This window comes from Caloenas nicobarica, chromosome 26 (assembly GCF_036013445.1).
Source record: "Caloenas nicobarica isolate bCalNic1 chromosome 26, bCalNic1.hap1, whole genome shotgun sequence".
Taxonomy (NCBI): Eukaryota; Metazoa; Chordata; class Aves; order Columbiformes; family Columbidae; genus Caloenas; species Caloenas nicobarica.
Window position 1 is genome coordinate 321,303 of NC_088270.1, and position 21,867 is coordinate 343,169.

Sequence of the window (21,867 nt, forward strand, 5' to 3'; positions counted from 1 at the left end):
CCGGGGGCGGGGGGACGGACCGACCGGCCCCTGCACAGCCCGGGAGCCTCAGCCGGTTCCTTTCCCAACAGGCTTTATTTGATTACAGACGCGGATCTCCGGGTGCACTGGAATGTGCTCTATCCCTAGGCCAGGAGCACACAGGGTTACAAAAAGGGGGGGATCTCGGCTCGGTGTAAATATTACCATTCAACGAATTTAAGGAAAAAAAAAAAAAAGCTCCTTGGGTGCTTGAACTAACCTCGACTCCATTTTAAAATCGTACAGACAAGCAACTCCCAAACACGACCGAGTTAATTAACAGGATTTGTTGCCTACCCGGCCAGGGAAGGGCCTGCTCTCCCAGCACATCTCCCTCAGTGCTGCCGACGGGAGAGGCTGCAAACTGCCTTGGCAGAGGAGCCCGTGGGGAGCGAGAAAGGCTCTGGGGAGCACAGTACATGTGGTTTTAGGGCGTTTTCAGGACCTCGGCAGCAGCAGAGCTCACTGGTGGCCAGTGAAGCCGTTAGAGACAAGCCCTGAGCCCCACAGGTGAGATGAGTTTGGAGGGAGCTCAGCTCTGCGAGGTGCGGGAGGAGGAACAGCTTTGGGACAGTACACACCACAGCAGTGCTGCCCACGCTCGTATCAGCCCAGGTCTTCTGCAAACCAGCGCTTCCTTCTCCTGTGTCCCCAAGAGCTGAGAAAATACCAGTTTGGGCAGGTCTGCACGCACAGGCTGAGTAACCATCTCCACAGCTGCTCGCACCATAGCAGGCAAAGCCTTCAGCCTCCCCACACACTCAAAGGGCCACACCAAGGACACACAGCTGGTTCTAACCTCATTAAACTGGCCCCAAACCTGGCCCAAGATCAGCTGTGGCAGACAGCGAGCCCAAGCACAGGACAGGTGCTCTGGACACTCTCCCTGTGCCGCAGGGTCACTGTGTCCCAGTGACAGTGGGAACCGCACAGGGCCGAGGGAGCAAAGCCCCGAGTCCCTCCTCCCACCCCCTGCCTTTGAAACCACGTCCAGCCGCTCTGCTTTCACCCAGGGAAGGGGCCGGAGCAGCCGGTGCTCCCACGCACCGGATCACAATGCCCACGTTCACCAACAGAAACCAGAGCTGAAGCCCAAGGAGAAATTAAACCGGCAGCACCAAGAAGGGGACAGCGCATGACGCTTCTGAAAGGACGAGAACGATGTCTGGTGGGCTCTGGGCCCGAGCTCTGGTCGCCTTCGCAGAGAAGGGGATGTGTCGAACCTGGGTTCTCTGCAGAGATCTTGCTTTTCTGCTGGCTGGTCAAAATCTGCCAAAGGAATTTGTGGCCTTTCCCCCAGAGCATGTTGATTTTCTGCCAGAAGTGTCTGTGATGCAGGGACGCTGCACTCGGCAGACAGAGCCACGCGTCGTAGCAGAGAGGGGGCTGCGACCTTCCCCACGTTCAGAATAAACTTCGGCCTCTTTTTTTTTTTTCTTTTTGTTAATTTAAAAATTTCTTCCTTCGCGATTCCCCACAGCTGGCGTTACAGGATTTCGTACTTGTCCACCAGGAAGGTGGTTTCAGTGGAAAACCTCACAGGGCTGTTCCCGTCTACCTGGGTCACTTTGGTAACCTGTAGAGGCAACAGGCAGAGTTAGCTCGGCACTGTCCGACGCCACGGCAGCCACGACCACAGAACCAACCCAGTGCTTCCATCCGTACCTGGATGTTACAGTAGTTCTTTTTGGAGACGAAGGAGACGTGCACTGGGAAGAAGTCGTTTGGCTGTCCCACTATGTTGAACTCCAGGCTGCCACTCTTGTTTTTGGCATCTATCACTGGCAGGCACCACTCGAGGAGGTTTCTCCGGCCATCATGGCGATACTCACCATCAATCTCCCCAATCACCGGGGCGCCGACACCACACCTAGAGCAACAAGAAGCCATGAGAGCTTCACTGCACTGAGCTAAGGAAACACTTGCCAAGCCTGTCGGCAAAGCAGACCAGGGAAGGAGCCAGCGGGATCTGAGCCGGCGCTCGTTAGTGCTGCCCGGACGAGGAGTGTTACTCACGGCAAGGGGATGGTGATGATCACATCGTTCAGCTCCAGGCTCTCCTCTTGCAGCTCGTACTCGATGTTGACATCGCAACTGTTCCCGCTCTCCGACGGCCAGCAGTTAACTGTGGGCACAGAAACCGCCTGCTCAGCCACACAGGTTTCCCGCACAAAGCTCCCAAAAGATGATGCGCTTTGAGAAGCACAGCAGAGTCATCCCCAAGACATTCGGACTTTGAGAAAAGATTTTTGTTTGCTTCAAAGTGCCCAAACTCCTGGTATCCCAGCTGCAAGATGAGCAAGGGGGGCTGTTCCACCCATCCCAATGCGCGCTCGCACTCACTGGTGAGTGGGATGAAGGACTCCTCAGTGGTCTGCAGCCTCCACTTCAGCACGCCCACGTCACTGTTGATGGGGAACGACTTCTCTGGGTTCTTCAGGCCGATCTGCGACTCTGTGGTGAACAGCTTCTTGTCTACATTGGGGTGAGTCTGCAAGGGGAACACATGCCCAGGCTATAACCACTGCACCAGACTGCAGCAACGCGTGTCCCGCGCTGAGACCTACGCAACAACCGTAACAACTCTGAAAATCTCAAGGACCATCCTCAAGCCCCAAAATGGCCATTTCTCTTGAAGAAAAAAGCCTAATGATGCTGGGAAGCACACCCTGAAACCACAAAAACACCACTTCCCTCAGCAACCGTAATGCGTCTGTGCATCGGGAGCCAAACTCGATTTAAATACGGAGGAGGGAGCAAAAGAGCATATCAAAGCAGCCCAATCTCCAGGGATCAAGCAGGGCACACCAACAGAGAGGGAGGAGCAGGAGGACAGAGCTGTGAGAACCTCCCAAGCCACTGCTGCTGACTGCCACCAAGGGCTCCGGTTCCAGGAAGTGTCTCAGAGGCAGCAGTGACAGGACACGAGCGACCCCAAGAGGAAACGGCTTTCTAGACAATAAACTGATTCCTTCTTGGCACAGGAATTGAATTCTCACACTCCTGCTAAACAACTACAGCTCACACCATACAAACGAGCCCCAAGTGACACACTGGGCTGCTGCACAGTCCAAGTGAGCTCAGCCAGCATGCCAGCACGCGCTACCGCACAGATAAAGTGCCTGGGGCAGGATGGGAAGGGCACGAGAGCAGATTTCTCAAGTGAACTTCAATCTCTTGAGTGTGAGCTGGCCCTGCATTGCGCTGCAGCGACCACTCCCATTTCAGTGCGTTTGCTGAGAGGGCTGGGACAGGAACACAGCTAAAGCACATTCGACAGCACAGACACAAATGGGCTTTACCTGCAGCTGCACGCCTCTCCTGTCTTCGTTTTCTACGTGCAGGCGAATCCGGGCAAACTTCTCATCAGAAATGTGCAGCATGATCATGCCGTGCAGCTCCATGTTCTGCAGCCCTCCGTCACGGCCGCAAGTCAGGGAAATTTTCTCCTCTATTTTCATGTGCACACTAGACAGAAAAAAAAAGGGTGAGTATCTCAAGTCCTGTGCTTGGCATCTCACAAATTAGCAATCAGCTCTTTGGCTGCTGTGCTTTCCAAGATTTTGCCCACCAGCTTTAAAAATCGACAAGCGGAGCAAGCGCAGAAGACCCAAACAGCAGGAAAAAGGCCTGTTCTGACAACTAAAAAGGAAGCAACACGTGCATCACCGAGAGAGCTGTTTCCAGAGCGAGGGCAGTACCCACCTCTCCATGTTAACGGGAGGAGCGAGAACCTTGGCCGCCTCCGTCGAGCGCTTGCCTACAGCAGTCATGATGTTTTCTCCTTCCGATTTCAGCTTGTCCACAAAGTTGTCCACCTCCTTCCCCTTGGCACCGAGTTTCAAGGCTTTACTGGGACCTGAAGGCCTAAACAAGAAGCACAAGAAACTCCAAGTCAGTTCACGGCAACAGATTCCTCCTCCCTCGGTTCTCTCAGCGCTGTAGCCCCACGATCCTGACCACGCAGCCCGTTTGCTCCCAACACACCCACCTGGTGGGTGCCGGTGCCACCTTGGGTTTCTCCGTTTCCACGATGGTCTCGGTGATCATGGTGGCCGCGGTGCCGCCAGACACGGCTGAGCTGCCGAAGCCGCCGAACCCGGGCGCCTTTTTGCCCTGTCTCTCCGCATCCCGCCTGGCCTGCTGCAGCTCCTTGGCTTTGCGGCGCATCTCGGCTTTTGCTTCACGTTCCTGCGTCTGAAGGAAGAGACAAGAAGCCAATAGAGCTTTGCACTCTCAGTCTCGCTCTGCACAGGAACTAAACATGCTTGCTCATAAACCCTTTCCACAGAAGAACGCAACAAGAGATGGGGGCTTAGGTTACAGAAACACTAAATAATCTTATGCCCCCTATGAAAGCGTAGGAACATCTTTGTACAAAACAAGCAGCGTTTCCCAGATAGGGCAGCAGCTGTCCTGCTCACCTCTCGGACGGCCCGGAACACCTTCTCCTCGTGCGAGTCCATCTCGGTGAAGGTCCGAATTTGTGCCAGGTTGACGTTCTCACGGTAGCCCAGGGCAACAATTTCATCGAAGGCGAAAATCAGGTCAAAGCAGTGCTCTGAGATCTCATTCTCCTCCAGAGCCCGACAGTATTCGGGGATCTAGGCAGGGGAAAGCATTTTATAGGAGTATCCATAGACAAGACCGTACAAATGTTTTCTTTCTGCTATCCCCAGACAATGCAGCTGCGCTGGACCCTCCACCAGACCAGCGCTCCACTGAGCTGCTTCTCACAACTTTACGTTGTTGATAAGCAAAAAGATGAAGTTTTGCTGTCATCAGCTTTTCTACACTAAAATACTTAAACAACCTCTTAGCTTAATTGTGACACTAACTCAGAGGAACCTGAACACACACTGAGGGGAGTGTGTTCCTGAATATCATTCACTTGCATGAAAACCATTGGAGAAACTCGCTGGTCAGATAAAGTAGTGCTGTACTTCTAGCAACCATATACTCTAACGTCACGTTATTTTAAGAAGGATTGTGGATGTTGTCTTAAGAATACAAAGACTATTTAATGCTAAAGTTACAACATGCCCCCTTTGGTCTCACTGGGTGAAATGTAATCAATGATTTTTTTACATATAATTAAAAAATACTACATAAACTCCCGAGCTGACGTCCAGGTCAGGAAGGGGCTCTGGGAAACTGAGCTGCCAGGTGGCAGCAGCCAGCACTTCAGCACCGGGTTCCTCCTAATGCCGCTTTCTCAGGCCACGCACGTGCAAACCCATGTCGGGCGCCGGCTCCTCACCACTCTGGAGAAGAGTCGGAGTGTCTCCAGGTCCTCCAGGATGTTGCTGTTCTTGGTGGTGATGAGGACCATGTAGAGCTTCTCCATGGGCTGGTAGACATAGCGTACGCTCTCGGTCTCCACGAACGTGTGCTGCTTGCCTGTGTTCATGAGCTTGGGGAAGGCGGCCAGCAGCCCCTCGATGCGGGTGCGGGTCATCTCCACGAACTGTCGCGACACGATGGCCTTGCCCGCCTTGGTGCAGACGGCCGCTGCCAACAGCACCTGCGGGAGGGAGAGAGGGAGCGCCGCGTTTCACACACAAAATGTAACAAATCCCCCCAAACACTTCAGGGGAGGCTTAGGGGTCCTGAGTTTTTGGTCAGCGTGGCCCCAATTGACAACTAAACACAGCAATGCTGTAAAATCTGACACTTCTTCCCAACCCCACGTTTATGGTGAATAAAATATCGGCACTTGTATTAATCAGAGCCCGTTAATGACTCTTCTGGGCATTTCAGTTATGGCATCAACATTAATCAGGTAATGAGGCACCTACCAGGTTGCGTTTTCTCATCCCCTCAGACTACAGACTCCTCGCATTCCTCCCTCACAGCTCAGCTTCCTAACTAGCTCTGCCGGGCTGGGGCGGCTTCCGCTGTTCTAACCCCCCATCGCTGCTGTTCACAGCTGCCCGGGCAGGAGGCAGCGCTGCACACGGCGGCACGGGCCGGCTCCCGGGCCCGCCTCAGCCCGGCGTCCGTGGCACCCCAACCCCCGCCCTTTAAGCCAGCTGCAGCGGCCCCGTGCGCGGAGCTCCAGCCGCCCAGCGCCTCCTGCCCGCCCCGCGGCCCCAGCCCAGCCCCGACCCCCGGATCCTGGCACCGGCCCGGCCCCGCCAGGCCCCGCGGAGTCGCGCCGCCTGCGCCCGGGCCTGGCCAGCGGGGAGGCCCGCGCCGGGCCAGGGCCGCGCCCGGAGCCGCCCCGAGCTCCGCCAAGCCCCGCTGAAGCCCGCCGGGCCCGCAGCGCTCACCATGGCTGCTCCGCTCCCGCTCCCTCCGCGGCGCTCGGGCACCCCACAAGATGGCGGCGCCGGAGCCACGTCCCCAGCCGGAAGCGGCGTCACGCTCGGCGCGCGGGGCGGGGCCGGCGGCTCCGCCCTCCCGCCAGAGGGCGCGGGGGGGGCCGGGCCGCTCTGGCCTGCCGGGGGCGAGCGAGCGGGCGCGTTGCCATGGCGACGGCGGCGCGGCGGGCGGGGCGGCATGGCGGCGCGGCGGGCGCCGGAGGTGAGCGGGCCGCGGGGCGCCGGGCCGGGCCTGCCGGGCCGCCGCCTCACCGCGCCGCTCTCCGCAGCCCCGTCTGGTCGACAACCAGCCGTACGACGAGAGCCTGGAGCTGCCGGAGGCCGAGGAGGCGGGCGGCGCGGCGGAGAGGCCGTCCGGGGCCCGCTCGCCGCGGGCGGGGGGCGCGGGCCGGGCCCGGGGCTCCCGCCGGCCGGGGCTGCTCGGGGCGGGCGGCGGCGCGGCCGATCACAGCAGCGATGAGGAGGGCGGCGGCGGCACGGTGGGTGAGGCGGCCCGCGGGGCCCGGCGGGGCCCGGCCCGGCCGCCCGGTGACCCGGTCCCTGGTGCCCAGGGGGATCCCCGGGCCCGCTCCGCGGCCCCCAGCGCTCTCAGCGAGGACGATGACGATGGCTCGGAGGACGACTCGGAGGAGGATTCCTCAGAAAGCGACTCAGAGGAGGACTCGGAGGAGCACGGGGCCGTGCTGGACGGGTGAGCAGCGGTACCGGCGTTACCAGCGGTACCGGCGTTACCAGCAGCACCGACCTCCACCTCTGCCCAAGCTGCCAGTCCATGGCCAAGAACGAGCAGGAACATCTCACACCCGTTGTTTATCTGATAATCCTCCTCCTCTCATACTGTTCTCAACCCCAAAACCATGTCTAATCCCCCGGGTGTTGCCCTAACACGCGCCTCTGTACAGATCCCAGCTTTGACATCCCCTTCACCACCTTTACAATCACAAGCAACTGCCCCTTGCTCCAGTGCTAGTTTTGGCCAGGATGCCCGGGGCAAAACGTGGCCCAATAGTGGTTCTCCTGGGTTTTTAAGGACTCACCGCACAGCGTTTCTTCTTCCTCCATGATGGTCTCACAGAGCTGGGTCCCAGTTCCTGCTGGTACAGAACCCACCACATGTTTATCTTTTCCCACATTTCTCTTCCTCTCTTTAGTGACTTGGATCTAGCAGACTATGACTACCTGCCCGTATCTTCTGAAATCAAAGAACTCTTTGAATACATCAAGAGGTGAGCTGAAGGGGTTTTAGCCCACTCTTGACTCTCCTTTGTGCCAACTGCTGTGGCAAGTTTTGCAGGACAGTGTGCAGTCACCCACGCTGTGTCCTTGTTTGGTTTTTTTTCTCCAGGTACACTCCCAAAACTATCGAGATTGAGCACAAATTGCAGCCTTTCATCCCAGACTTTATTCCTGCGGTTGGAGACATCGACGCGTTCCTGAAGGTGCAATTGTTCCAGGCGCCGCTGTCCCTCCTGCCCTACAAGCCATGGCAGCGCGAGGGGCTCTGAGCTTTAAATGGTGGGTTTCACCCGGGGTCTGTGTTTCTCTGCAGGTGCCCTGTCCCGACGGGAAGCCGGACAACCTGGGGCTGTTGGTGCTGGACGAGCCCTCAACCAAGCAGTCGGACCCCACCGTGCTGGCCCTGTGGCTGACGGAGAACTCCAAGCAGCACAACATCACCGTGAGTCGGCACTTGCCGTGTGCTGTCTGCGGCACGAACATTGCATTTTAGTTTTCATTTTGTCTGTGTGACTGCAGTGTTGCAGCACAAGTGGTAACTTAGCTTTGAGAGCAGAAAACACTGACCTTATTCTTTAAGCTGCAGCTTTAAACTGCAGTGGATCCAAGCCTTGCTTCAGGCCAGTCTTGGTGCAGACTTTGGATCAGGTTCCTTCAAGTGAAGCTCTGTTTCCTTTTGGTGGTCAGGACCTGCTTTTACTCGGCGTTTTTGTTTCCCAGCTGCTCTTCTCTCTGCAGAAATCAGTTGGCGCAGTGCAACTAGGAAAGAGGAAATGCGACGTTAATCGGGAGCAGACGCAGGCTTCACAAAAAAGCCCCAAAACAGCACGAGGTGCTTCCAGGTTTATCTTTCTGTTTTTAGCAGCAGATAAAAGTGAAGAGCTTGGAGAACGCAGAGAAGAACCCCAAAGCCATCGAGAGCTGGATTGAGAGCATCAACGAGCTGCACCGCTGCAAACCTCCCGCCACGGTGCATTACAGCAGGTGAGCACCGTGCCAGCTCTGCCTTGCACATGCTCGTGCCGTGTTAGCTCAGATCAGCAGGAGCAAAGCCTCAGAGCGCCAAGTAAAACCATCAAAATCCCTTCCAGAGGGAGAAGACGAGCTGATTTTTGGGGCAGTTTCCCTCTCTGCTCTTCTCTTTCCTGATGCCACTTGGGTTAGTTTCACAGCTGGCGTACAGAACTTGCAAGTTGCCAAGCTGAGGCTTGTTTGGCGAAATCTGAATGTCCCATTTGCAGCGCTCTGGCAGTGTGAAGCCATTTTGGTTGTGTGTGATCCCAAAGTTTATGCTTTTTTTCTTCCCTGGCAGGCCCATGCCCGACATCGAGACCCTCATGCAGGAATGGTCACCGGAGTTTGAGGAACTCTTGGGAAAGGTACGTTGTCTGAGCAATGGGCAGTTACCTCAGTGCGTGACGTTAGAAACATCTTCCATGAAACTGGGTTCCTGCTCTGCTGTGAGCTCCTTGCCCGCAGCCCCGTCAGGTTTGTTCCTGCTCATACGTCTCTCTCACCAGAGATGGGGAGCAGCCTGATGCCCGAATTCGTGGCTGCTGCCCAGTGGGCCTGCCCTCAGCCTGGCACAGGTGTGCGTTCTCGGGCTGCTGCCGTACGGGAGTGGTGCTGATGGCCCCATCTGTTCCAGGTCAGTCTCCCGAGCGCAGAGATGAGCTGTGGCCTGGCTGAGTACGTCGACATGGTCTGCGGTAAGCGGGAACTCTGCTGCGGGCGCGAGCTGCGGGCGCGTGGGGCGTGCAGCCCAGACGCCCTCATGCTTCTGCTCTCACTTGCAGCCATCCTGGACATCCCCGTGCACAAGGGCCGGATCCAGCCCCTGCACGTCCTCTTCTCGCTCTACTCTGAGTTCAAGAACTCGCAGGTGAGCGGCTCTAGGCAGGAGGAGCTCTGGGCAAAGCTTCTCTCCCTGCGTGGGGCTTCGCTGTGCCATGGGGGTTTGTAAAGGGCTGGTGGCCACGACAAAGGGCTCCAAAGAACATTTTCTGAGCTTTGCATTGCCACAATACCTCAACATCACACAGGAGCCTCCAACGTGCCACAAGGCTGGGATGCCGTGTTGTTTAACAGTCCATAAGCCTAGAAGGCTTTTCCCACTGCAGTCAGGGTGACCACAGAGCTCATACGGAGCAGACATGGTGTGCTCATACACCCTGCCTGTGCTCTGATACACGACGGTCGTGTCTTTGCGCTAACGCGTCTTTCCCTGCAGCACTTCAAGCCCCTGGCTGATGGGGAGAAGGGCCACAGCCCGCCATCCAACCCTCCCGCGCCAGCGGCAGACACGGAGGTGTTGAGCTTTGCTTGAAGCTTTGCGTTAAACCCCGCCTTTCCTGGATCAACATCTGCTTCTGGACACCAGGATTTGCCCAGAGCAGCCTGTGCAATGATGCGCACACTTCAGCAGCCACCCTGGGTTTGCAGACGCTGTTGAGCTGTTCTGCATTCCTAGAGTAGGACTTTACTCATCACAGCTATTACTAATAACTCCCTTTTTGACTTGTCCCCAAGTGGTTCAGCATTAAACCAGGTTTTCCCAACAACAGGGTCCCTGTGCCGCAGACGCTGCAGCGCAGAGGCCCCTTGAGCACATGGCACAAGTGCCACATCAGGCAGGAATAAATTCTGTGCTCAGACACAGCACCGAGCTCTGCCCACTATGTGCTCTGGTCTGATCTGGGAGCTCAAATCTCCTCTGCCCCGTAGTCCTGAGCCCCTTTTCGTATTCTAAAGCTGCTGCCAAGGAGAAATAACCAGCGCGGCACCACACGGACACTCGAGTGTTGTTTATTACTGTTGGACAACCCTGCGGCCTGTGCTGCGCTGCTGCCCGTACAGCTGTGGTGGGGCAGAGAGGAAAATTAATAGTCTCATTTGTAAAGTGCACGGGCTACATAAAAACATGCTTTGGCTCACAGCGCAGCTACCGGGACCTGCAGTGTGCAGGTTACTGCACAGTCGAGGCTGCGCCTCTGCCAAGACGGGTACGTACCTGGGCCGGGCCACCCCGGCTCGCGGGCACTGCGCCTCACAGCCAGATCTCGTCACTGCTCACGCTGGGCACTTTGTAGATGCGCCCGGACATGGGGAGCTGCACAAAACCTGTAGGACAAAGAGAACATGTGGCTGTCACTGTCTGGGGCGGCTGCGGAGGCTGGTGTCCCCGCAGCACAGCGTTCAGGGCCACTTGCCCGCTTGTGCCCTCTCACCGAGCTTGCTGAGCACCAGGGAGTTCTGCAGCCCCGGCTGCGTGCTCTGCTCTTCACCGGGAGAAGCTGCGAGGAAGGAAAGGGGTGAGATCAGGACATGTGGCCCTCATCCAGGCAGGACCTGTGGCCCCGCAGGTCGCTCTGCGCTGGCACCTCGGGGTCTCACCTCTGGGCTCTGGCGCGAGGTCACCGAGGCGCAGGTTGGGCGGCAGGGACTGGCTCTGCCGGGGCAGACATGTGCCCCGAGGGTGCTGGGAGCTGGAGCCGTGGCACAGCAGGCTGCTCCCTCCCTCTGGCTCTGCACCTGGCACCGGCTTGGCGCGGCGGCACACCAGCCCCACAGCACAGGAGCCCAGGGTCACCAGGGCACTCAGTGCCAGGGCTGCTCCCACAGCAACGCCCAGGAGGGGCAGCTCCACGCGGGCGTCCAGCAGACCTGCACGGGCAGCGGGGACCCTCAGCATCCTGCGCGGGGCTCCTGCTCTGCGCCCACCCCCCGGGACCTACCTGTGGGCAGGAGGGAGGTGGTGGTGACACCCGCGGTGGCAATGCTTGCAGTGGTGACGCCCACGCTGTTGGCAGCACTGACAGAGAAGTTGGCAGCCACGCTGCCGAGGTGGACATGGAGAGAGTGGTTGGCTAGTCCCGGGTGGTGTGTGGTGCCCAGGAGAAGGAACTCGGAGGTGTTGGCCATCACTTGCCCATCCGGGGCCACCCAGGTGATGCTGGCGGGTGGGTTGGCTCGCACTAGCACGAAGAGCAGCAGGAGTAGCCCGGTGCCCTCGGCCTCTTGATAGTGGGCGTCTGCCTGTAGGATCTCCGGCTTATCTGGGCAACAAACAGGCAGTGAGCCAGGTGGAGGGACAGGGGCAGCACAGCCAGGAGCAGGATTTGTCTCCCCAGGAGCACGCGATAGCCACATTTACACAGGACTGGTGAGATGCTGTCCTGCTCCGGCTGTGATCGACACAGGTCAAAGCCCTGCTCAGAGCCCCACACGCCCTCCCCGCGCCTCTGGCCGGTGCCGCAGACCTTACACTGCACGTCGAGGAGGATGGAGGCATTGTGAGTCTCCCCAGAGCTCACGTCCATCAGGGAGCAGCTGAGTTGGCGGTTGCTGCGCTGGGCAGTGAGAGTGATGGTGCTGGCGGCATCAGTGGCTGAGCAGTTCGCCTCCTGCCTCTGGCCATCGAGGTACCACAGCAATGTGACGCCGGGGGCCGGCCGGGGGGTCTGGCAGGTGAAGCTGCGGCTGTCTCCCTCCCGCAGCGTGCACAGCACCAGTGCCTGCCCGTCAATGGTGGGACCCAGCTCCCCCAGTCCTGCTGGAGAGCCCACGGCAGGTCAGAGCTGCAGCGAGTGCTGCTGCCAGAGCTGTGTGCCAGACCCCACTGCAGCCTCACCTGCCGAGCAGAGCGCCGGGAGGCTGAGCAGCAGCAGCCGGCGGGCAAGGGCAGCCCCCGGGCAGCCCCTGGGACACCCCATGGCACAACGCTACGCTCAGCGCTATGAGAGAGGCAGCTGGAGCCAGGACACACGGTGCCGTCCCTGCACTGAGCCCTTGGTGTCCCGCAAGGCAGTGGGGCCGGACGACGCGGCCAGGCTGCCCCTTACCTGCAGCATCGCCGCCGCTGCATCCAGCCCGGCCCGCAGTGCGGCTCTGCACGGGGCCCGGCACGCAGGGCTGTGCATGCGGCACAGGGGCGGTCCCTGGCCCCGCAGCCGCCATCCCTGAGCAGAGCCGGTGATGCGTGCAGCCGCGGCAGGTCAGTCCTGCCACCTTGATAGCCCCGAGTGTGGCCAGAGAGCACCCAGCCAGGGCAGGGATGAACCTCCCTGTGCCCCCACCTCCCTTCCTCAGCTCAGCACCCTGCTCAGCCCATCACCTGTGCACACACAGGAATCGCACCGTAACCAGAGAAACGCTGCAAGCAGAGCTGGAGCACCAGGGACACCAGGAGGTTTATTGGGGGTGGAGCAGAGCCCAGACAAAGCCAAAGCACTTCAGTGCTCCCCATCCCTAGCGCGTCAGCCGGTGTCTGCCTGTCTCACTCGTTGCCAGTGCTGCCGGGGTTGCGCAGCCGCCCCAGCATCTGGCCGAGCATCTGGTTGCAGAGCGCAGAGTAGGGGTTGAGCAGCACGAGCTGCCGCCGCGCGAAGGGGCTGCCCAGCTGCGCTGCCCGCTCCCAGTCATGCTGGGCGTCCTCCTTGTGCCCTTGCAGCCGGTGGATCAGCCCGCGCTGCACGAAGCTCTGGCAGGCGGTGCGGCCGCGGCCCCGGCTCAGGCGAATGGCCGTGTCCAGGTCCCGCAGGGCTCCTGGCCGGGGACAGAGTGGTCAGGGGGGCTGGGAGTACCCAGGGGTGTCGTGGGACCACCCGTGACCCAACCGCCACGGTGCCGCTCACCTGCCACGTCTCCGCGCAACCGCAGGGCCTGTGCGCGGTTGTTGTAGCCTGAGGCGCGCTCAGGCAGCAGCCGGATGGCCTCGCTGAACCGCTCCAGCGCCGCGCTCACGTCCCCTGACTCAGCAGCAGAAACCCCCTGCAGCTCCAGGTCCCGGACCTGCTCCAGCAGCGCCGGCGTGAACAGCTCCTCTGCGGCGGCATGAAGCAGAGCCCATGGCCACACCACGATCCCCTGGGAGCGGAACCCGCTCCCTTGCCCGCGTGTCCCCACACCAGTGCCAGCGCATTGTTACCTCACCTTTGTCCTCCTGGGCATCCTCCTCGTCCTGGTCCGGCGCGGGGACATCCCCGAGTGGGCTGTCGGGGTTGAGGATGGTGCGCAGCACGGCCCTGTCGTTCGCCGTGGCCATGGTGGCCTCTGTGCCAGGACCCCGCGGCCTCGCTGGTTAATGTTCACCCGGCCGCGCTGCTCGGCCTGTCCCCAACCCACGGCTTCCCAAGGTGACCCCGTGCCACTGATACCCACCGTGCTGCCCCAGTGTCCCCCATGTCCCCCCCGGCTCCAGGGGACACGGGAAGCAGCTTCTCACCCTGAAGAAGAAACCAAGAGCAACCCTCTGCAGCAATAAACTTGACATGTTTATTAATTAAACTATCACTTAAATAAAAAAAAGTGCATAGAAAATAAACATGTTTAAAAACTCCTTTGTTTTTTTTGTGTGTTTTTTCTTTTTTTTTTTACAACTATTTACACTTTTTTTTTTACATTCAGTCTTTTGCAGAGCTTTCAGCATTTTTTTCAACTATTAAAGTATTTCCTTCTTCCCTGTGACAGGGAGTTAACACTGATGTACTTTAGACACGTTTCCTCTTTTTTAAAAAAAAAAAAAAACCAACAACCAGAAGCTTGGAAGAACACAAGAAAAAAAAAAAGAAGAGATTTGTTACACATGATAAGTTGTCAAGAAATGTATTTCTAGAACATAACCTTGCCTTTGCAGAGCTTTTTTTTTTCCTTTTTTTTTTTTTTTGAAACAATTACTCACCTACCTGTATTTACTAAAGAGACTGTTAAGTTCAATAAAAGAAACACCACAAGTATAGTTGTCGGTTGATAGACGAAGCTACTGTACCTCGTAAGGAGACCAGAAAGCACAGAGCACACTGTTCGCCCCATATGCAGGTGGTTCCCGACATTCAGAACCGGACGAGAGGAGCAGGAGGAAACCGAGCGGTCGGGGACGGATGGGGACGAGGGGCCGGGGACACGAGCTCCCCGGCCGGCGGGAGCAACGGGAACACAATCCTTAGCTATAGTGTTAGAGAAGTAAAAGCCGTGGACCGATACTGAACGAGGCTGCATTACACGGTGCGTCACTACATTAGTTCCTATATATATAGTATTTATAGCTATAAAACCCTTGCGAGTGGAGCAGTAGTATGGGGTGAGTGGCATGATTCTGCACAACGACCGTCTCGCCCAAGAACCTGGTATTGCTTGGAAACGAAAGGAAACCAGACAGAAAAGATACCCAGCCCTTTGCAATGACCCGCTTTTCCTTTAGAAAAACAACACGTTGCTTTGTACAAAGAAAAATAAACGCCCTAAGGTTCCTTTTTTTTTTTTTTTTTCAGTATTTTCAGATACCATGATCTGTGTCAGTCCTTATAAAATATACATTCATACGCGGGGAAGCCGCGCACCCCACGTCCCCCGGCCCCACCGCGGCTTCCCGGGTATGGACAGTGTCAGCGGCCGCCATGGCCATAGCAGCAAAGCAGACAGACGGCCGGACCGTGGGGCTCCGGCCCCAACCTCCTCCCGTGGCCGGGAAGACGCGGCTCCGCTGGCACCGGGCACCGGTGGGAGGGAACGCGGCTGCTCGGGACGCCGGGGGAGCTGCAGAGAGGGGCTGAGGGGCCGAGCCCGACGTGCTCGGGGCTCTGCAGGGTATGTGCGTTCCCAAACTGTCAGTGCATCAAGTCAGTAACAAATGCAGCGTCGCCTGGACATGTCTGTCAATGGTTATCGCCGGGAAATCGCCATGCAGTGCAATAATGAGAGGAAAGTGGGCGCCCCTGACCCCCCGTGCCGTGCGTCCTCCCCGGCTCGGGGTGCGGGTTCAGGTGCCCCACGCAAGCCCAGGGGAGTCAAAAAGCAGCGCCCGGGAGCGGTTCTGTGCCGTTTTTTCTCCCTCAGCGCAGGCAGGACGTGGGCGCGGGGCACGGACAGTCCCTCCGACAGAGCCAAACGCCTCCCGCACTGGGCAGGTCCCCCTCCCGCCCCCATCCTGACGGGTACACAAAGTTTAAGGTCCAGCCAAATCTCCCGGAAACAGTTACTGAAGTCAAAAAGGCAGAAGGAGAGTTTAAAAAACCAAACCAAAACCAAAAAAAACCAAACCAAAAATAAAGTGTACCCCCCTCTCTGGAGAAAGGATCAGACTGTGTCCAGCCAGGTATTTCCTATAACCGTCCTATGAAAATAAAAAAAACATTAAAAAGAGATTCTCTTAAATTAGGATAATACCACTGTTTAAAAAGCCTCGTCATAAGTGCTTTCCCCTATGAAGTGCTTCTCATAGAAAAATATACAAAATATATTTACATTTATAAAACCTTAAATACTAAACTGTAAACAGAACTGAGTAAAACCCAATGTTGCCACGTGTCAGGTGGGGGCTGCTCTGCTGCTCCTGCGCGGGGTGTTGGGGGCAGCGGGAGGAGGGTCCGCGCTGCTCCCACCACGACGAGCGGGTCCCGTCGCTGAGAACCCGCTGGTTTCAACCTTGCCCGTGCGTTTCCTACGCGTTCCTGGCTGCTGCGTAGCTCCTCCGCCCTCCTGCCTGCGCTGTGCTCGCAAATAGTGTTTTGCAGACACGAGGAACTGCAGACGTGCTGGCCGGAGGGGCAGCCCCTCTCCCAGGAGGAAAGCTGGCTAACCACGGCGCTACCAAACCTCTGCCACAGCCCTCGCGCCAGGAGAACCCCGTGGTCAGTGCTCTGCGCCACGGGACAGAGGGGTGGGACCTGCCACTGCTCCCGCATGCCTGGCTGACCTCCCCTGCCCCCTCGTCAGCCCCACGCCGAGAAACAAACACTGGGGGAAACGAGAACGGCGAAAACATCATCACACCGGGGATCTTCTGCAGGGGCCCGTGCCTTTGGTGAGGGGAAGTGTGCGAGACATGGAGATGTGGCCTCTCACTGAGAACTGGCTGCCAGCCCAGTCCCCGAGCCCAGCCCGTCCCCTCTGCCACCTCCCGTCCCCTTCGCGCGGCCAGGGGGACGCGCTCGAGCTTTGCTCGCCCCCGTCCCCCCGGGCTCGCCTGCATCCGAGGGAAGTTCTAGTTTAAAAACTTCCTGCACTTCTTGGCGCCGCAGTTACAGGGCAGCTTGTTGCTGGCGTCCTCGATGGGGAACTTGTAGTCATAGGTGAGCTCCTCCCCGCGGTAGATCTTGCGCATGGCGAAGATGACGATGTGCTTCTGGCCGTCGATGTTGATGACGCGGGAATAGCAGTTTGGCTCGCAGGAGTGGTTGATGAAGCGTGCCGCGTTCCCATGCATGGTGGCGTCCACCACCTCCGAGTCGTCAATGCGGAACATGTAGCAGCCGATGCCCTGCGCGGGGAGGGCGGGAGGAGCCGCCAGTCAGAGAGGGGACTCCACACCACCACAGGTCAAGCCTTCGGAGACTTTGTACCCTCTCTTCACTCGCCTTCCTAAGCTCAGCCTTGAATAATTTCATCCCCCCGCTCTTTGTAACACTAACCACGGACTGAGACCCTTCCCAGCCCACAGAAGATAAGAAGCACCTCTAGAGCTCCAGCAAGAACGGAAATATCCCCAGAAGTCTGTAATCCCAACTCGTGATGTTCCATCACCTGGCCTAAGCCTGTCCTACCTTCACAGCCACTGCCAAGTCCTGCCCCAGCCTGTAAGAGCTTCTGCAAAAGCCCATGACTCACCTTACTGTCGTAGTATTTCTCCCGTTTGTCAGTGAGGATGGAGCGAATGACATTGCCTGAATATTCGATCACCATCTCACCTGCATCGATGTTCCTTTTGCAAAACAGCCCCCTGCCGTGGATGGGAGACCTGGAAAAGACAAGTGAGTCTTTCAAACGACACGAGCAAAACTCAGAAGCACAGGATTGCCAACCGTACAGAAAACTTCGTTATGCAGCTCCGTATAACATAACGCCAACAAGAACAGTACTAGATCTCTCCTGCCCACTTTTTCCCCTCCATTTTGCTGTCTGATTTCATCGAAGGTTGTGCGTTTTTACCTTCCTCTGCCCCAGAGGCAGAAGTACCAGAGGAAAACGTACCTGTAGACACCAACTGCCTCCTTGGAGGTCTTCTTCAAGTGTCGGAAGCGCATGGGCATCGGCAGATCCATACTGGTTGCCCTCCTAGAATAGAGAGACTTTTCTTTGAGAGCCTATGCCATAGATTATATGGGATATTTCTTAAGATAGAATAATTTAGACGCTGTGACACTGCACCCTACTGAGAACACAATCAAAATTAATTCAGTGTTCTTATATGTGTATATAAAATATAATTTCTCCCGTTCTGCCCAAATTCTCCTCAGGCTGACATGAGCAAGGAGAAGCAAGATTCAAAGGCAGACTGGTTGGGTGGTCACCTGCAGCATCTCAAAGATCACAACCCATAACTAAGCCTGATCAGCTCGTTTTAGCACCACAGCATTATTCTCCCCAGTGAACCACTAAACCCTGCCGCATACCGGGCTGATTTCAGCTGCACTTCTTCCTCTTCCTCATCATTTGGGTTGTATTCGGGTGGCTGTCGGTGTTTAGAAGCCAAGAAATTAAACATATCAAATGCAGATTTCCTGCGATTTAAAGAGAGAAAAGTTTGTTTTACTGACTGCAAATAAACATGGGGTTGCCACACAGTTTGAAGTGTTCACTGCTTTCCACATTCCCCAGCCTCCCATGCCTCAGGATAACACACCACAGTCTGAGCACTGCAATTAAAACCACTGGCCAGGAACCCTTTGTTAAACAAAGCAACTGTCAATAAAGCAGCCCAGAAAAATGTGCAGACTGGGAAGATGCAATATAACTGATTTACATGCCAAAGTTGCTAACGTTTCTTTTCAACTGAGAGCTTTAGAGCTGTAGAGAGTTATTAATGGAGCAAAGGAGCCATTAACCCCAACAAAGAGACCCAGCGCTTACCTCAGGTGCACTTCAGCCCGGGCAGAGCCGTGTGGGTTCAGCGGGGGCTCGTTGGCCTCCTCTGGCTTGTGGAATCGGAACTTGTAGTTGTGGCAGTGCTTCGCGCCGTACAGCTGCTCGATCAGGAACACGACAGTGTCGTGAATAATCCCCAGCATCCGCAAACCGTTCACACCTGGAACACGAAACACAGCATGACAAATGTGAACTAACAGACAGTGCGGACTTGGAGCGGGAGGAAACTGCAGCGTGTGAAATACAAATCCTGTGCCAATTTTCACAGAATTAGCTGCCTCCTTCCCCACAAGAGTTTTCAATCCTTTCATCGGGAAGACGCTGTCTCCACAAAGCAGTCAGCAGCTGAACTGAAACTCTGCACGCCTGTTACCTGCGAAGGACAGCTGCTTCAGGCGCGCGTTGGAACGGGCCTCCTGCACCTTGTCTGTCAGCGACTTCCAGGCATCTGCGGTCACACAAACAGAGGACACGGTGAGCGAGGATCAGGGTGCCCAGGGCTGCCAAAGCGGCTGCCTTGCTGTGCCGCTTGCTCTGCCAAATCTTGCCGGGTTTGCGCTGAAACCACATGGTGTCGGCAGAGTCTTGCGCACGTGGGCAGGATTCTGTTTGCCAACAAAATGCCCTCATTGACATAAGCTAACTGGAGGATGTGAAGTTTGCATCCTTTCATGGGCCAGAAACCCAGATCCTCAGATCAAATGGCTTCCACCCTCTTCAAAATTCAGTTTGGCACAAAGGGAAGTGTCTCCAGCAACTGGTCTGGATGAAAACCATAGCTCTGATCCACACTGACTATTTCTTGACAAAAATGGTTCAACACCATTGGTCAATTGATACAACAAAAGGGGACAATGACTAAAAAAAACCAATCCCTGAAGTCCATCAATGTAATCCAGACACCGCTAGGAACTAGGATTGTTCTAGGGCCGTAAATCAGGAGGGTTTGTGGTGTGGGCTTTATGTTTCGTTTTAGATCCATAAAAAAAGCAACTAACAGATCAAACCAGGACAACCCAAACCGCACCGTTCTCACCTTCAATGCTTTCTGCGCAGATCTGAAAACCATCGTCACTAGAGATCTCAAAAACCAAACCTTTCTTTGGTTTCTTCTCACCAAGACACTCTTTCCTCTTTTGCTCTTGCTGAAGCCAAAACATGAGTGGGGAGCTGAAAGTGCCCTCTTCTTCCTCAAGAGCTTTTGAGCCTGGAAAAAAGACAGAAGCACAAAGATGGAAATTGGGCAGAATGGTGTTTTTTCCACAACTGAAAATTACTTACTAATTTGCTTTTTGACTAGTAAATCTATCCTAGAAAAAACTCTAGACAGAGTTGTAGTAAGAACGTGAAATCTCAAGTGCTGAAATTTGCACAAACTAAAAAGAGAGAGGTAACTATTTGTGCAATACCTATGAATAGCAAACAAACCTTTCCTCCTTGCAAAGCAAGAGTAACTACTAGCTCTGAGAGCTTTCCTGAGAGACCCAGACACACAAACATCAAAACTTCAAGGTGCTAATTACCCAGTCCTGGAGAAGCCCAAGACTCGGTGCTTTTGAAGGAGCGACTTACTTGCATTTTCCTGCTCATGTGTTGAGTTCTGTGATGACTGAGACTCTGGCAGGCCTGCCGTTTGCCTTGGGAGGGAACAGGAAGAAAAACGCTTAACAACCTCCCTTGTTTCGTCACCAGCCCTGAACACTCACCTACACAATCTGAGACCTAGACAGAGGTACAGGAACCTTTTTCCAGACCAAATGCTCCAACAGGAGCTCAACTGGAAACAAACAGGTACAACGATTCTACTCAGTAGCGTCTATTTTTGAGGCATTGATCAGCCTGTGGGTAGCAGCACGTACGATCACCCAAAACTGTATGAGGAGGCTCATTCTCAGCAGGCAGCAAAGCCTCCCAGGGCTACATGCAACGCAATTTAAAAAACGGCTCCATATCGCAACTGCCTGTGAATGCTCATTCCAGACTGAAAGCTCCCAAGATATTCTAACTAGCAAAGCAAGACTTCTTGCATTCTCTGTGTAACTTCCCTTAAACTCAAGCGAGCAGAACCTAACAGAAGGGTCTGCCCGGTGCTTACCCTGCAGACTGGCCACACTGCTTCTGCGATGGCTGATCAACGCCTGCTGCATCCTGCGCATCTGCCTTCGCAGCAGGAGCCCTGCAACAAAAAGATTCAGCAACATTCACAATGCCCACCAAGCCGTAGGTGCCACAAACCAGACTGGGAAGCAGGAACAGATCCACGAGGAGCTGCCACGAGCGATTCAGCAGAACTACAGAAGCAGTAACAACTGCTCCTAAGACACGAAGAACCTGCTCACACTTCCATCACCACATGGGAATGAAGACTTGTACTTCCAGAGGAGGAAGAAGGCTGAATCCAGGTGCAGGAGAAAGCCATCTGAGCAATGAACTCAGGAGCCAGAAGGTGCACAGCAGAATGCGCAAAGAGCTACAGAAAACACAGACTAAAAAACTTGGCAAGTGTCAGCAGCATAAAAAAGCTATTTTAAAAGGTTAAGCTGCCTGAAGGGTTCTGGATTGACAGTTTAAGAACCAGACCTACTACAAGGCAGTAAGATGATCAAGGAATGCGCAATGATTCTCCATTACCAGCAGATGGATGTGACTGTCTCCCAGTGCCAGCGATTGTTGTGCAGAGCTCTCCCAGCAGCCAGCACTGAAAGCTAGTGCTGCAACGGCTGGTGAAATGTGTAATTGTTGGCAGCGCGATGCCGAGACAGAGCTATGGACTAGACTGATCAAACTGTCTAGTTGGGCATGTAAAACACGGACCAGCAAGCAGCTCTTATTCTCTCTACAGATCCATATTTCAAAGAGTCAAGCCAAATACTGTTTTAAGTCAAGGCCTGGCAAGTAATCTGATACAAGGAATTAACTAATTGTATCAAATCCTTTGTTCTGACACAGCAGAGAGCAAGATTCTCCCTGCTCCCCGAGTTCCTCCCCAGTCCCTCTTGCCTGTAGGGACTAAGTGGGAAGGAAGAGGGGCAGGAAGAATAAACCGTCCCCTGGAGAAACACTAAGCTCGCAGAAACTGGCACGCAGTTTCAATTCTGTAACCAAAAGGACCAAGGCAGCACCGTAACGGTGCATCATGGTGGTGCCTCAGCACACTGCTGACAGCACAATTAAAACTTGTAGAGCACTTACAAACATTAACAACATAAAGGAACGGAACCTGTCACCCTTCTGAGTGCAATTTCCTCTACAGACACCTCCAAAACAGCCTTTAATTTGCCAGAACTGCCAACAATGAATAAAGTTCTCATTACCCTGATCCACGGTGCCTTAGGTTTTTACCCTTTCCAGAGGTAAAAGTTCTACTAACTGCTTCAGAGAGGGCTGCTTTCTGTTGGCAGCTGGGGTTTTTACCTTAGAAATTAAC

General features: G+C 55.7%; 5 protein-coding genes across 7 annotated transcripts in view; 1 reads left to right on the forward strand and 4 right to left on the reverse strand.

Moving 5' to 3' along the window:
* Positions 1–56: 56 nt before the first annotated feature.
* ARCN1 (archain 1) lies at positions 57–6,368 on the reverse strand. The gene is made up of 10 exons (XM_065652147.1): positions 6,294–6,368; positions 5,282–5,545; positions 4,446–4,625; positions 4,013–4,218; positions 3,727–3,888; positions 3,324–3,489; positions 2,365–2,512; positions 2,038–2,146; positions 1,687–1,891; positions 57–1,597 (listed from the first exon to the last, which is right to left on the reverse strand). Exons 1-10 carry the CDS (start codon positions 6,294–6,296, stop codon positions 1,508–1,510), a joined length of 1,533 nt encoding a protein of 510 aa, XP_065508219.1. The 5' UTR covers positions 6,297–6,368; the 3' UTR covers positions 57–1,507.
* Positions 6,369–6,505: 137 nt separating this feature from the next.
* Positions 6,506–10,462, forward strand: IFT46 (intraflagellar transport 46). 2 transcript variants are annotated; one of them, XM_065652003.1, is made up of 11 exons: positions 6,506–6,546; positions 6,614–6,823; positions 6,896–7,035; positions 7,496–7,570; positions 7,690–7,783; positions 7,894–8,022; positions 8,443–8,564; positions 8,893–8,959; positions 9,229–9,289; positions 9,377–9,462; positions 9,811–10,462. In XM_065652003.1, exons 1-11 carry the CDS (start codon positions 6,523–6,525, stop codon positions 9,904–9,906), a joined length of 1,104 nt encoding a protein of 367 aa, XP_065508075.1. In that variant the 5' UTR covers positions 6,506–6,522; the 3' UTR covers positions 9,907–10,462. The 2 variants fall into 2 exon arrangements, with proteins under 2 accessions (XP_065508075.1, XP_065508076.1); XM_065652004.1 differs by lacking the exon at positions 6,614–6,823 and having other exon boundaries at positions 6,513–6,546; positions 9,811–10,461.
* A 164-nt stretch (positions 10,463–10,626) lies between these two features.
* On the reverse strand, positions 10,627–12,292 carry TMEM25 (transmembrane protein 25). The gene is given in 5 exon segments (XM_065652002.1): positions 10,627–10,700; positions 10,817–10,873; positions 10,974–11,243; positions 11,315–11,764; positions 11,845–12,292. Coding segments are annotated over 5 exon segments (1,299 nt in total).
* A 532-nt stretch (positions 12,293–12,824) lies between these two features.
* TTC36 (tetratricopeptide repeat domain 36) lies at positions 12,825–13,758 on the reverse strand. Its single transcript, XM_065652177.1, is given in 3 exon segments — positions 12,825–13,124; positions 13,214–13,445; positions 13,447–13,758. Coding segments are annotated over 3 exon segments (678 nt in total). The 5' UTR covers positions 13,624–13,758; the 3' UTR covers positions 12,825–12,855.
* Positions 13,759–13,852: 94 nt separating this feature from the next.
* KMT2A (lysine methyltransferase 2A) overlaps positions 13,853–21,867 on the reverse strand; it is a 38,016-nt gene continuing 30,001 nt past the window's right edge. The window contains exons 28-36 of one of the 2 annotated variants that reach the window (XM_065651877.1): positions 20,536–20,616; positions 20,013–20,077; positions 19,477–19,647; positions 18,814–18,888; positions 18,426–18,600; positions 17,969–18,076; positions 17,547–17,630; positions 17,184–17,313; positions 13,853–16,836 (exon numbers count right to left, since the gene is read on the reverse strand). In XM_065651877.1, coding sequence (XP_065507949.1) covers positions 16,561–16,836; positions 17,184–17,313; positions 17,547–17,630; positions 17,969–18,076; positions 18,426–18,600; positions 18,814–18,888; positions 19,477–19,647; positions 20,013–20,077; positions 20,536–20,616 — 1,165 coding nt within the window. In that variant the 3' untranslated portion in view covers positions 13,853–16,560. The remainder of the gene's footprint in view (positions 16,837–17,183; positions 17,314–17,546; positions 17,631–17,968; positions 18,077–18,425; positions 18,601–18,813; positions 18,889–19,476; positions 19,648–20,012; positions 20,078–20,535; positions 20,617–21,867) is intronic. The other variant, XM_065651876.1, reaches the window with a different exon arrangement.